At 42.3% G+C, this 14,617-nt stretch overlaps 1 protein-coding gene across 2 annotated transcripts in view; it reads right to left on the bottom strand.

Annotated features, from left to right (window-relative positions):
• ATXN10 (ataxin 10) overlaps positions 1 to 14,617 on the bottom strand; it is a 138,985-nt gene that overhangs the window by 15,373 nt on the left and 108,995 nt on the right. The window contains exons 10-12 of one of the 2 annotated variants that reach the window (XM_065945291.1): positions 7,964 to 8,048; positions 7,162 to 7,198; positions 4,895 to 5,021 (exon numbers count right to left, since the gene is read on the bottom strand). In XM_065945291.1, the coding sequence (XP_065801363.1) occupies positions 4,910 to 5,021; positions 7,162 to 7,198; positions 7,964 to 8,048 (234 nt within the window). In that variant the 3' untranslated portion in view covers positions 4,895 to 4,909. Of the gene's footprint in view, positions 1 to 4,894; positions 5,022 to 7,161; positions 7,199 to 7,963; positions 8,049 to 14,617 lie in introns of those variants that run through there. The other variant, XM_065945285.1, reaches the window with a different exon arrangement.

Here is a 14,617-nt window from a genome sequence, read left to right as displayed (position 1 = left end):
CTCTCCTGTGGCTGCTGATTATGTGGGATGGTTCCACGTGGGGCTATTACAAACACCGTGACTAGGAACACTCCTGCACACGTCTTATGACAGACACATGTACGTACTTCTCCCGGGGGTGCATCTAGGGGTGCAACTGCTGGCTCACAGGGTGGGCGGACGCCTAGGGTTAGCAGACACTGCCAAAGTTTTTCAAAGGGATTTTTCCAATTGACACCTCCCAAATCAATTCATCACAGTTTAGGCTGCCCCACACCTTTGCCATCCATTGGTCCTGTCATCTCATCAGCCCTTCTGGTGGGTTCCTAACTGTGGGTTAAACATGCACTCCCTGATGAGGATGCTAAGCTCTTTCTGTACCATTACTGGCCATCCGGGTTTCCTCTTCTGTGAGATGCCATGGGTCTTTTGTTCATTCTCAGAACCTGAATTATCTTTTGCTGTTTCACATCAGTCCTTAAATTAGTATGGGGATGAGTCCTTTGTCAGATACACGTTTACAATGCAAACACTTTTTCAAAGTTAGTGTTTTCCCAGTTAAAATTAAAATTTTGATGTCTTGTTTAAGAAACCTTTGCCTATTCCAAGACAGGAACCATACTTTCTTATGATTCCTTCTAGAAGCTCTTGTGTTTTACCTTCCACATGAAGGTTTATGAGTTATCTTCAGTTAGTGTGGGTGAATGGGGTGACATACGGGTGGCAGGTTTCTCTTCCCCGTAATCGATATTAAATTGGTCTAGCATCATTTATGGAAAAAGACCACCCTTTACTCTTCAACTACAGGGGGTCTTTGTTGTGTATGTGAGAGTACGTTTCGGGACTCTCTTTTCTGTTTTATGATATTATTACTATTATTTAACTTCTACCACTGGCCCACAATGTGCTCACAGATGAAAATTTACCTCTCTCCTAGGCAGTAACAGCTTTAACAGGACATCTGCATGACGACAGCTGTTTGCTGAGAAACTACAGGCTGGGCAGTTTGCACACAGCACATTCTACTTTCACCATAACCCTGTGGGGTTGGTCCCATTTTAGATAAATAAGCTGAAACTCATGATACAGGTGAAGTGACGTGTTCAGAGGTTGGTAAGTGGCAGAACCTGTGTCTGTAGGCCCAGAGCTGATGCTCGTGCCACTATGCTATCCATCCCTCCTTGACATGAGATGGGTGGGGAAACTCTGTTTGGTTATTATTCCTATAAGTTACATTTCTGGGCACAAGTAACACTTACAAATGAGGCTTTTCAATAAAAAAAGAAAAAAAGAAAGAGAAAAGAAGGAAGGAAAAGAGAGAAAAGAAGAGAAGGAACCCCAACCCAGTTTAGACACTCATCCTATCCTTGTCCCCTCCTCCTCCAATAAAAACTATATATATATATATATATATATATATAAAACCCACATCAAGGACAACTGATCAAAACACAGATCAAAAAAAGAATCAAAGAAAAACATTTCAAATAAAGTTCAGCTGTTTCTATTTGGAAACAACAACAACAAAAAATCCCACTTGCCACAATAAACTGACAAATAAGAAATTGACTCTGCGGTGGCGGGGCTGGAATTTTCCAATGGCATCTGCTACTGTGTCATTACTGTGGGTCCCCGCAAGGGAGAGGCGGATGAACAGCTGGGCTGTGTCCTGATGCAACACAGCCGCCGAGGGCCTTCCTTCGGGGTGAGCAACCCTTTGGGAGGTTGTCTTTTCCCTGGAACTAGAAATCCCAGTCCATCACTAGAAGACACCTCCAAAAAATGGGGCAGACAGGCTTCCAGCCCCGTTCCTAGCCTGAGGGAGCTGAGAGTCCAGTTTGCTTGGATACACCACCTAGAAATTCCTGATCCCCAAGGGTGGCGGAGAAAGAGGAAGTCTTCCAGGGGGTCAGAACCGCTGACTTCCCACAGGGAACAAGGATGCCTAACCTAAGGTAACACGAGCCCTCACCCCCAACCCAAGGACGATGCGTGAGCACAGAACACAGCCCGCCAATCCAAAGCAATCAGAGAACGGAGCTGTTTTTATTAACTGATGTTTACGCTCAGCTCTGATTCATAGTCTGCTGCTGCTGCTGCTGCTAAGTCGCTTCAGTCGTGTCCGACTCTGTGCGACCCCATAGATGGCACCCACCAGGCTCCCCTGTCCCTGGGATTCTCCAGGCAGGGTCTAGGCATATGCAATATATTGCTTTAACACAAAATACTGAAATTAAAGTTCAATGAAAGCTTGACTGGTGTGAGTTATTAGAAGGGGCTGAATCACCAAACAAAGCTGAAATAATACTGCTGCCAAACCAAGCTTATTCAATTCACAAAAGAATCATCAAATCCATGGGAGAAATTTCTCCTCTGCTTAGAACCATACTCCCGACCTGTCAAATAAACACACACATACTTCATCAAGCTGCTGCTTTTTCATTCATTTGTTCACCGCCTTACTCAGTCATGTACCCATCTAAAAATATTTATTGGGTATTTAGTATGTGCCTGTCAGTGGCATATTACACTGAGAAAAAAAACAGAAAAAAAAAATGGTCCATGCCCTTATAGACCTTCATCTAGAGAGTAATTAAGATGCAACTACACAAATAATTACACACTGAGACAAGCTGAAGGAACAGAGCGGATCCCAGGAGGGGCTGATGAGGCTCCGGGAAGGCTTCCCTGAGGAAAGGAAGAGGAGGCTGAGCCAGGGGAGAGAGTTCAGCCAAGGGAAGAAGATAACGACTTCCTTGAGGTGAGAAATCACAGATTCAAGGAACAAAAAAGGAGGCATGTCTGGGGAATGCTAAAGGAGGAAACCAGTCTGGATATAAATGAAGAGGCAGGTGGGGCCAGAACACACAGGACCTGTCAAGACATGCTGGAACCTACGGACATATTCTAAGTATGATGGACAGGCTTGAAGGTTCTGTAAATAGGGCCAAGTTTATGATAGATGGAAAAGAAAAGACCCTGATACTGGGAAAGATTGAAGGCCGGAGGAGAAGGGGACAACAGATGAGGTGGTTGGATGGCATCACTGACTCAATGGACATGAGTTTGAGCAAGCTCCGGGAGATGATAAAAGACAGGGAAGCCTGGCATGCTGCAGTCCATGGGGTCGCAAAGAGTCGGACACGACTGAGCGACTGAACTGAACTTATGAGAGATGGAGGCGGGCAGGCAGAGTCCAAAGGCATTACCACCTGAACCCACCATCACTCGCGTGACAGCCTGAACCATCTCCACCGTACCCTCCATCCCAGTCTGTGGAAAAAACTGTCTTCCAAGAAACCAGACCCTGGTGCCAAGAAAGTTGGGGACCGCTGCGCTGAAACACTGAGATCCCACAGCTACCCCAAATGCTGGAATCAGGCACACATTTTCTAACAAGCCAAACAGTTCCTTACCCATGAACCCATTTTAAAGGAAATTCTAAAAGAAAGACTTCAGGTAGAAGGAAAATGACCCCAGGTAGACAGACAAAGCTGTAAGAAGGGGTGAAAGGCAGGACAGGAGTAGGTATGTGAAGACATCTGAGTGAAAATTGATTTTATGGAACTATGATAATAACATTTTATAGGGTTGTAAAACTAGAATGAAAATATATAACAGTAGCATATAAGGTAGGAGATGCTAAGCAGTCCTGTATTATCTGGAAAAGGGGTAAAGATCTGAAAAAGATATTTTCCTTAGTCAAGGATGCAGGTTATAATTTCCCAGGGAACTATGAACGGAATAGAAAAAAATATTAAAAAATTTAAACTAGAAAAAGACAAATGCTTAATTATATAAAACAATTCAAAAGAAGCAAGAAAAAATAAAATAGAAAGTAAATCAGAGTGGCTTAAATATAAACAGATAAGCAATTACATTAAATATGAATGGGCTAAATGCAATAACTAAAAGGCAAAGAAACTAGACTAAGAAAAAGTCAACTATGCTCTTTACAACAAACATCTCCGATATAAAAAGACTGAAAATAAAAGGACTGTAATGGTTTTACCATGTAAATATCAACCAAAAGTGAGGTAAAGTAGCTATATTCATGTCAGGCAAAAAGCATTTTTAGAGATATAGAAGGTCACTTTACAATGACAACGGGGACATTTTTCAAGACCTGATAAATATTTTAATAATACTGTCTCAAAATATATAAAGAAAAATGCTATATAACTAAGAGGAGAAATTTAGAGAAATCTATAGTCACAGGCTGATTTTTAAAACACCTCTGCAACTGGTAAACCAAAATAGACAAAAAAGCATCACTAAAAATGTAAAAAATCTACAAAATTGACCTAAAAATACTGTACTCCACTACTAGAAAACAGATGTGACTTTTCAAGCACACATAGAACAGCTGCAGAAACTGACCATATAGTGGGTCATAAAGCAAGTCTCAATACATTATTTAGGACAAAGAACATCAAGCATGTGCTCTGATCATAAAATATGTTAGAAATGAATCCCCCCCAAATAATTCTTATTTGTTCAGAATTTAAGAAATGCATTTCTGAATAATGCATGGGTCAAAAAACGCCATAATAATCTTAAATAAATGGCAAATATACCATGATCATGGGTTTGAAGACTCAGTATTGTTTAGATGTCAATTCTCATTAAACTGATTCTCACCAATGCAATTTGAATGAGTAGAGATTTTAAATTATTTTCTTTGTGACGGTTTTATGTGTGTACATGTGTGTAAATGTGTGTGCACATAAACACACAAGCACGAATGTGCAGACTCTGTCTAGCTGCTTTTAAAACTTTTATGGGCAAATACAAATGACCAAACATAGCCATAATACTCTAAAAAAGAAGAAACAAGTTGGAAGGACTCAATCAACTTAATCAAGGACTCAATCAATCGACCTATAGTATGTTAAAACTGTAGAAAGTGACAGCACTTAAGACTACAGTACTACAGACAGACACAGAGATCAATGGAAGAGAAAGGAGAGCGCACATACATGATACGCACGGCGTTACAGTAGCCAACGTGTGTTCTTTTCAATAACTGGGCTGGGACAATTCTGTGCTCCGACGGAAAAATACAGAAACAAACCTTTACTCACACCACGCACAAAAATCAATTCCAACTGAATTATAGACTTAAATATAAAAGATAAAAATACAGAGTATTCACAAGATAATGTAGATTATCATTATGACCTAAGTGTACAAAAATATTTAACAGGATACACACCCAAATAAACTAATCATAAAGAAACAGTGGTAAACTTGACTAAAAGTTAAGAAATTTTGTTAACAAAACTATAAAGAGAATGACAAGATAATAGAATAGGGGAAAGGAAATATTAGCAACATATGTAGCTGACAAAGGACTTCTACCGAGAATATATAAAAATCTACTGCAAACAAATTATAAAAAGACAACCCAATGAAAAAATGGGCAAAAGGTTTTGATCAAGCACATTTTACACACACGCACACACACTCCAAATGGCAAACATTTTAGAAGATGTTCAACCTAATCAGAAATGCAGACGATAGAGCAAATGGGATCTTAACTACAGTGGAAGCACGAGGAAGGGAGGAGAGGGGGTGGTAACAAAAGCTAAATCCTAGTGTCAAGACAAAGTAAACGACTAACCTCAAGATCTGACAGATCAAGGAACGGCAGCAAAGCACATTACTTAGCTAAAAGCAACAGCTAAGAGAGTCAACAGCAACGTGCTGCAGGGTGGGCCAGAGATTTCCCTCTCCCAACGACACCTTTGGCATTAAAAAAGCCAACAGATTTAGTATTTTGATGAGTACAAACATATAGGAGAGAAAAAAACATAAGAAAGGAGGGTGAGAAAGGGAAGGAGAAGTAAGGAGGCAAGGTGAGGGTAATGAACTAATACTTGGGGAAACTTCCCTGCCAGCAGGAGCAGAGAAGAGCGTGGAGAAGCATTGGGTAGATTCACCCTGTGATCTGTATACGGCCCTGTCTGTTCTGAATACTAGGAAAGCCAGGTTTTAACTTATGGCTCACATCTAAAAATTGAATCCCTAAAAAATCTGAATTCCTAGGCTATAACGCTTTTTCATTTCTGACCATCACTCTCCCTTAGGTCTCATAATTTTGGTATGTATCTTGTATCTTAAGTGTATCTTACATGTCTTTAAAATCTAGTAGGCCTTTATAAAACAAAAGTCCAAACAGTTACTAAACATACATAATACTAAACATCTAACATTTCACCTTTTCTTGACAATTTAGAGAAGATTCCTGACTCTTGCAATGCGTCATTAATAACCATTTAAAAAACCAGTTATCCACACAAACTGTCCATATAAAGTTTTTCAGTGTATAATTCCGAGTCATTTCCCCACTACATTAGTATCTTACTGTGCTTTCTCTGCATGTGTTCTGACCCTCCCAGTGACTCACAGGAGGCAGTTCAGAGAAGTGGCTGAGAAATCAGGCACAGGCCAAGCTTAACCTCTGAGTCTGACCTTTAGGACAAGTCACTAAGGTCCTTATTTTCTCAACTACAGATGGGGAAGATGATGGTAATAGGACCTGCTTCACAGTGCTGTCAAGACTAAATAAGGTAACGTATGTAAACACATAGTAAGGACTCAATAAATGTTTCCTGAAAGGAATGAATGAATGAATACTTGGCAAGGAGATGCCAACATAAGAGAGTAAGCATGAACCACATGCAGCGTATCTGCAGAGCTGTCATGGGCTGTGTGCAACAGCCTTTTAATTTTTCAGTCTTTGCTAAAGGCCAAAGATTAGTAATAAAAAACCGTTCTTCACTAGAAGGTCAATTCGTGGAATATAAAAGTGAAACTGTGTGAATTTTTTGTTTGCAAAAATAAATCATCTTTTTCATCCAGAAACCCAACACCTGCAGTTACACCTGAATGTCCTTTTACTGCTTTCCTGTGAAAGCTTTCTTTTCTCCTTTCCCTTTTTGGGGCTAAAAAATTTCAAACCTGTCTAAGGAGCACAGCCTGTAGTGCCTGATCATAATGCAAGGCAGTGAACCGACTGCTTTACCTTGAAGAAGACTCTTCAGAGGCTGTTTACTTGTCTTTCTCTGACTGAGCTTACAAGCTATCATGCTCTTTAAAATACGAAATTTTCTTCCATTGCTAATCAGACAAATGACAGTATCTTTAGCACAAATAATAAGCATTTCTCAATCTACTTACTTGCAACACAGGATTTTCATCAGCTCCTTTTCTCTTCCTGACAGAAACCAATAGTGAGCATTTTAAACATAAAATTCTCCTCCTCCTTGGCCTCCCACAGGGTCACAACCTCAAAACCCTGGCGACAGCCTCATTAACCCTCCCCTCCCCGCCGGCAGTAAGCACAGGGCCAGGCAACAGCCAGGCAAGGGATGGAAGGCCTTCAAGTGACGCAGACTCTCTCTCAGCCTACACAGGCTCTTCATCACTGTACTGGGTCCATTTCCCACAGGGGAGACCTAGGTGGAGAGGTGGGGAGTGGGCAAGTTCCTTGCACAACACCCTCCAGAAGGGTGTTCAGGCCAAGGAGGGGCAAGAGCCAGAGCCTCCGACATCAGTAACTGAGGGCCGCAGGACAGCACCCAACAAAAACCAGAATCCCGGGCCCCTGGGATGCCTTTCCCCACTTCTGAGCTCTCAGAGGTCTCCAAGCTAGAATGGCTCTTCCAAAGGACTGAATGTCGAACCTCTACAGCAGAGACATACACTTCTCCAGCCACTCCGGGAACACGTGGTTTGGAAAGGTGACGTCAGGGACATGCAGTGAACACAGGGCCCAGAGGCAAGCTTTCAGCTGGAGCTTAGGCACTCTGGAGAACACCCCTCCCTGAGAATCTGAGCTCACTGTGCTGCGCAGGCTGCAGGACCGCGACGCGGCCCCCGCTGTGACCAAGCGGCTCAGTTCTCAGGGACAGAGCTGATGAGAAAGCCAGTCGACTCCCTTGTGAAGGGCGCCAGGCGGAGGCCCCGGGCATGAACTCACTGGGGGGCACGTCAAGGATACAGGGGTTGCTGTCGTCGAGGCCACAGATGTCAAGGATCAGGGGGATGCCATCCAGCTCATTCACCTACAAAGAAAAGAAAAGGCAAATTCACACACTCGGCCAGCCTGGGGGTGTGGGGGCTACAGGAGGTCCACGGCTCCTTTTCTATGTCCTGACTCATTCCTGTAATAATATGGTTAGTGCAATTACCCGAAACGCCTCTATCAGTCCAGAAATGTTTGAAAAGAGACATGCAAACAAAAAATGACACTCTTTTCATCTTTCCTCCGAAAAGCTGGGCAACTAGGCAGACATATTTAAAAAAATACAACTGAATACAACATTGCAAATCAACTACATTTTAATATACTTTAAAAAAAATATAAAGTGGATCTCTTCCCAATATTATTCACCAGAGTAAACTTCAAATGAATCTCAGTTTACTAGTAAGTAAATTCTTTTTCTAAGTCAGAAGCAGTTTCTACGGTCCAAATCCAGAAGCAACAGAGACAAGTTTTAAAAATTTAACTACATTTTTAAAATAAGGCAAGTGAAAGCTGTAATAATTATTTGAAAGATACCACAGGAAAAGGGTTAATACTTTAATATGTACAGATTTTTCAGAAGTTGAGAAAAGACCAAGACTCAAACAGAAAACTGGATGAAATACATTAACATAAATGGCACAGACGAAATAAATGTCAGTGGACTGCAGAGATATCAAAGTCTGCTCAACTTTGCTTCTAATAAGACTCAGGCAAATTATGACGTCATCCCTCAGCTGCCACAGCGGAAAAGGCGCCTCTGGCGACATGGGCAGCGGGGGAGGCGGCAGGAAGTGGCCCCTGGACACTGCCCGAGTGAGCGCTGGGGGGCACGCCCCAAGGGGAGGGGAACAAAACCACATGCTAAAACCGACATTTCAAAGCAGACTGTAAGAGCGAACTAAAGTGTTCTTGGAAATCACGGTTACACTAGAGCCATGCCTGAACTCGGGGTATGCACTCCTAGGTAAATATTTCTCATTCGTACCGCTCCGTCATGAAATGAGAAGAGATGACTTTTTATAGAAATTCACTAGATGCTTATAACATAAGCGACCTATTCTAGACAGAGGACGGTAGCGACACTGTGACACACATGTGACGGCACACTGGAGAGTGAACACAGGTGACGGTCACTGAGAGAAGAGCCCACGGGCCTGACACCTCCAGGAGACACTGACGCGGGCTGTCATCACCACGCTTATGCTTACAGGCTCCCGCCCCTGCTGAGCGAGGAGCTCACGTCAGCGGCGGGGAAACAATTAGGAAACGAACACGTTTTATTCTGTTCACACGCCATAAAACAGGGAAGTTGTTTGTTTCTTTAGCTAACGTGTTGGGAACTGATTCTAGACCCATGCTGAGTCACAAGTTGTAGTAACAGTTCCTACCAGGGAGCCAAGCTCAGTCAACGCTTCACGACAAAACACATCTCGACAAGACGGCAAGTCTGGCTTAAACAAGCGAACATTTAGCCTCTGGAAATCAAGTGCAGACAGCAGGACAGCTCATTGACTGCTAACTGCTCTCTCCCACCATGGCCAACACTAATCTCAGAGAATGCACTGCAAAGTGGGCAGGCCCAACTCAAGTAGTATCTAAGCTTCTTTGGGGAAAAATGTATTAGGTTGACAAAAAAAAAAAACTAAAAAACAGAGGCTCCATTATTGTCTGCTCTCACACAGAATGGAAAATAGCAAAGTGAAAACAACCTGGAGAAAGACAAGAGCACAATGCCAATGCAGGACTGAATCTCCTATTTAAACGCCCAGTGAATCAATATAACCGACACTTGATCAAAGCGTTTGTGGCACTGGGCTGCAGGACAGATGCACACATGCACAGGTGAGCAGAGTCCTCCTGCCGAAGCCAGCACAAGGCCAACGTGGGTGTGGCAACGCTCAGACAGGGCTTTGATCGACAGATGAAGCAGAGGTGACCGCCAACCCAGAAGGCTCAAAGCCTGAGGCGGAAGGAGGCAGACACTGGGTTCACCATCACTGGACCATCTGTATGAGATGTGGGTGTACCTGCCCATGGGCGAGACCAGTTGCCATCCCCAGGACTCAAGAGGTTGGGGGTTACTTCTGGAGGCAGACAGACCTACGGGAGAATTCCAGCTCAGCCCTCCAGCCATGTAACCTGTGGAGGGTTCTGAACTTCAGTCTAGAGTTTCTTGGGTGTAACAAGAGGGTTAGAGTAAGGATTACATGAATAAACAAATAGTACGGCACCCAGCAAGGAAAAACGAGACAGCAGCTGCCTGTAATGTCATCTTTACTTGGTTCTGATTCCAGAGGATTCCTTTAGCACCCACATTCAAAGAGGGCTGGGCACAGTCATCCCTCAACAAGCACAGGCAGTTGTTCAACAAGGCCTGAAAATATAAAGATCTGTCTCCACAATCACAGGACATTTGGTAGGTTGCTCTGAGCTAGTACCACACTTTCCTTGACTGCCTCACAAGCCGGTACACCTCTGGTTACTAATTTCCATCCACGGCCTCTCCTGGTTTTTGCCTCACACAATCAAGTCTACGCCTCACGAAAGGACAGTGCTATTCATCTAGCTCTGTGCTGCATTCATTCCCACGGTGCCCTGTGCGGCTTCCTGACTGGGCATTTCACGACTGAGCTCGGCCCTGTTCCCACTGCCAGAGGAAGTCAGAGGTGGTACTCAGCAAGCAACAAGAAAGCAAGCAGCTGCACTTTGCAGGCAATCTTTCTCCAGGACTCAGAGCAGAAGTCCAGGCGAGTGGTTCACAGCCTTGACTCCACGTGAGAATCACTTGGGGGAGGTTTCAGAAACAACCAGCGCAGTGGCCCCAAGCCCAGGACACGGCGACCAGACTCTCTGGGAGCAGAGCCCGGTCATCATTGTCCTGAACCAACTCTTCGGGTGACTCTGACAACTAGTGAGTCGTGGAATCCTGCTCCCCGCCAAGACCAAGAGCACCCACCAAGGCAAACAAAGTCCGAGCTCTGCGGTGAGCCCTCAAAGAAACTCCTAAAACAACACCCTGTCCTTCACACCTTCACTCCAGTGCTGTTTTCTTTACTTCAGAAGCAGACTTGGCGGAGATGCAACTTACACACAGCAGCCTGTGACTGCACCTGTGTAACCACTGACCAACCAGGATGGAGGGTATTTCCTTCACCCCAGGAGTCCCTGAGCAACCACTGCTTTAGTAACCACTCTCTGCTCCTGTCTCGACAGGCTGACCTGGTCTGTTCCATACTGGCATAGGAATAAGACTATATGAAGAGACGTCTTTTTCAATGTTTTTAAGATTTGTCCATGTTGTTACATGTATCAGTTTATTTTTGTTTCTGATTATGAATATACTATTTATTTATGTGCTCAAGTCTTTGTATTACTCATGTATCAGTTTAATTTTATTTTTGATTAAGAATATACCATTTATTTATCCATTCACATGTTAATGTATTCAAGTGTTTATATTACTGAGTTTCTTTCACCTTGTTCTAGAATTTACAAATCTTACAGATCTATTTCTCCTTTCAGTTCTGTCAGTTTTTGCTTAATGTACTTGCCAAAGTTCTCTTAGCAATATGCTGCTGCTGCTAAGTTGCTTCAGTCGTGTCCAACTCTGTGCGACCCCATGGACAGTAGCCCACCAGGCTCCCCCATCCCTGGGATTCTCCAGGCAAGAATACTGGTTGCCATTTCCTTCTCCAATACATGAAAGTGAAAAGTGAAGTCGCTCAGTCGCTCAGTCGCTCAGTCGTGTCCAACACTTAGCGACCCCATGGACTGCAGCCTACCAGGCTCCTCCGTCCATGGGAGTTTCCAGGCAAGAGTACTGGAGTGGGTTGCCATTGCCTCCTCCATCTTAGCAATATATGTTCATGCTTTTATGTCTTCTTCTTGGTGAGTTGATCCTTTAATCATTATGAAATATTCCTCTGTACACCTCAAGTCTATTGTGTATGATGTTAACATAGCCACTCCACCTTTTTAAAAAGTGTTTGCCTGGTTATGCCATTTTCATTCTTTCATTTTAAACCTATCTTCATCTTTACATTCAAAATGTATTTCTTGTAGCTATCATATAATTGAGTCTCGCTTTTAAAAAAAATTCAATCTAACACTCTCTCTCTTAATTTTAATATAAGCCATTTACTTTTAATGTACTTACCAACATAGCTGTGTCTGAGTGTATCATTCTGACGTTTGTTTTCTTTTTATCCTAAATGTTACTTTATTCCCCTTTTCCTCTTATCCTGACTTCCTTTAGGCTGAGTGTTTTTAAATATTCCATCTTTTCCCCTCTACCACTAGCTTATTAACTAACTCTCTTTCCTTTTTTTAAAGTGGTTTTTCTAGGTTTAGAATATGGATCTTAACTTGTAATAGTCTGTTTACATATAATATTACACTATTCACATACAGTGTAAGAATGTTACAACTATATACTCCACTTGACATTTGGGCAACAGCTCTCATACATTTTATTTGTACATACATTATAAAACCCCAAATACATTACTATTAAGATTGCTTCAAAGACCCAATTGTATTTTTAAAAAATTAAAAAGTGAAGATAAAAGTATTTTATTCTTGCCCACATGGTAACCATCTTCCTTCACCTGGTACACATCCATCAACATTTTTCATGGCACAGTTCTACTGACAATAAATCTGCTCAACTTTTGTCTGTCTGGAAATATCTCTATTTTGCCCCCATTTTTGAAGGATATTTTGGCTGGATACATGATTCTAGTTTTCTTTCGTATTTTTAAAATGTCGTTCCTTAGATTCCTGTTTCGCATTATTTCTGGAGAGAAGCCTGCTATCACTCTTTATCTTTGTTTCCCCTGGACTGACAGGCAGCAGTCCATGCATCAGAGACAGAGCACACAGAAAAGATGAACCAAACCAAAAGCTGGTTCACTGTGAACACCAACAGCATGGAAAGGTCCCAGAAAGACTAATGAGGGAAAAAGAGAGATGTCTACTTAAAAAGAACAGAATGAAAAGATAGAAATACATATAGAAAATATAAATAATATTATGAATTTAATGAAAAAACTGAAAACTGAGATGGAACAGATACTTTGAGAAAAACTGACATAAATAAAAAGCTTGAAAAGGTCAATACTTTAAACAGTTACATTTAAATAAAGATATGAAAATGACCAAGACTCACGGACAGAAATAAAGACCCAGACAGCTACCCAAGTAAGTACCACGAAGTTTTTAAGGCACAGATAAATCTATTATATATATCTGTTGCTGGCATTTGGTCGCTAAGTTTGTGTACAACTCTTTTGCAAGCCCATCGATTGTAGCCCACCAGGCTCCTCTGACCATGGGATTTCCCAGGCAAGAATACTGAAATGGACTGCCAATTTCTTCTTCAGGGAATCTTCTTGACCCAGGGATCGAACCTACATCTACTGCTTTGACAGGCAGGTTCTTTACCACTGAGCCACCAGGGAAGCCCATTATATACACAAGTTATTCAAAAACAGTGAAAAAGGAGGGAAAGTTCCTCAATTCATTTTATGAAGCTACCATGGCCTGATTCTAAAAGCAGGATTAAGACAGACCAAAGGAAAATAAACTTACTTATGAACATATACCCCTTCCCAAGACAACTCTCGAAACTTCCTGGAAAAGTAACAGGTTAATTAAACATACCCTAAAAATTCATCACCATCTTAATATAGATAAGAAAATCTACAAGGCAATTATCCTCATTAACGTATCAATAATTATTTCACTATCACAGAAAAAGCATCAGGTTAATACTTAGCACCTATTTATTGTTTTTTTAATTCTCAGAAAACTACTTTAACTTGAAAATGGCTTCTGCCAGAACCCTACAGTAAATAGCATACGTAATAAAATTTAGATAGACCCCAAGACCAGAAAAAACACAAGGCTATTGTTTTCTTACTGTGCTGGAGAAACAGAAACTCAAGGAAATTCTGCAATTTTAAAAGGTCTTTTCTTGGACCATTCTGCCGCTAGGAAACAAACAGCAGTTAAGAGTGGTGTGAAAGGTGGTTTAACCTCACCACCGGAACAGAGGCAGTGGATGAAGGAAAAGAAGGCAAACAGGAGGTCTGGAGTCCGGAGAATGACCGGGGTGGGGGTGGGGAGGGCCAGGGAGAGGAAAAACGCCCACTCACGAAGACAGCCCCTTGGTGACCTCAGACAGGCAGTGCCGGCTGCAGGGGACACGCCCTGGCTCGGGGTAACTATCAGGAGACTGGGAGCCCACATGTCTCCTGACTGTGGTGCACGGGGGCCAGTGCACAATAAGCCTGTGTCCTGTTCACCTCTTTTTTTGAAGGCATATCAGAGATTTATTATTGGGGTTCATGAAACCTCCAGATGCCCACCCAAGCTACTGTTGTTAAAAGACTTCTGACCCCCTGCAGGCATTAAAATCACCTCCAGCTGGGATTAAAAAGGATAAGAAATTGGGAGGGTGCATTCTGAACTTTAATTTCTTTGAATTTTAAGTCACATGGGCAGAGAATTTGACTTTAATGTTTTGGACTTTAATTTAAAATGAAATGTAATCTTTGGATTTTAACATCTCCCTGGGAATTTGATAATGAGATAGAATTAATATTC

Source organism: Muntiacus reevesi, chromosome 1, assembly GCF_963930625.1.
Source record: "Muntiacus reevesi chromosome 1, mMunRee1.1, whole genome shotgun sequence".
NCBI classification, from domain to species: Eukaryota; Metazoa; Chordata; class Mammalia; order Artiodactyla; family Cervidae; genus Muntiacus; species Muntiacus reevesi.
This window is presented reverse-complemented; position numbering and strand designations above follow the sequence as displayed.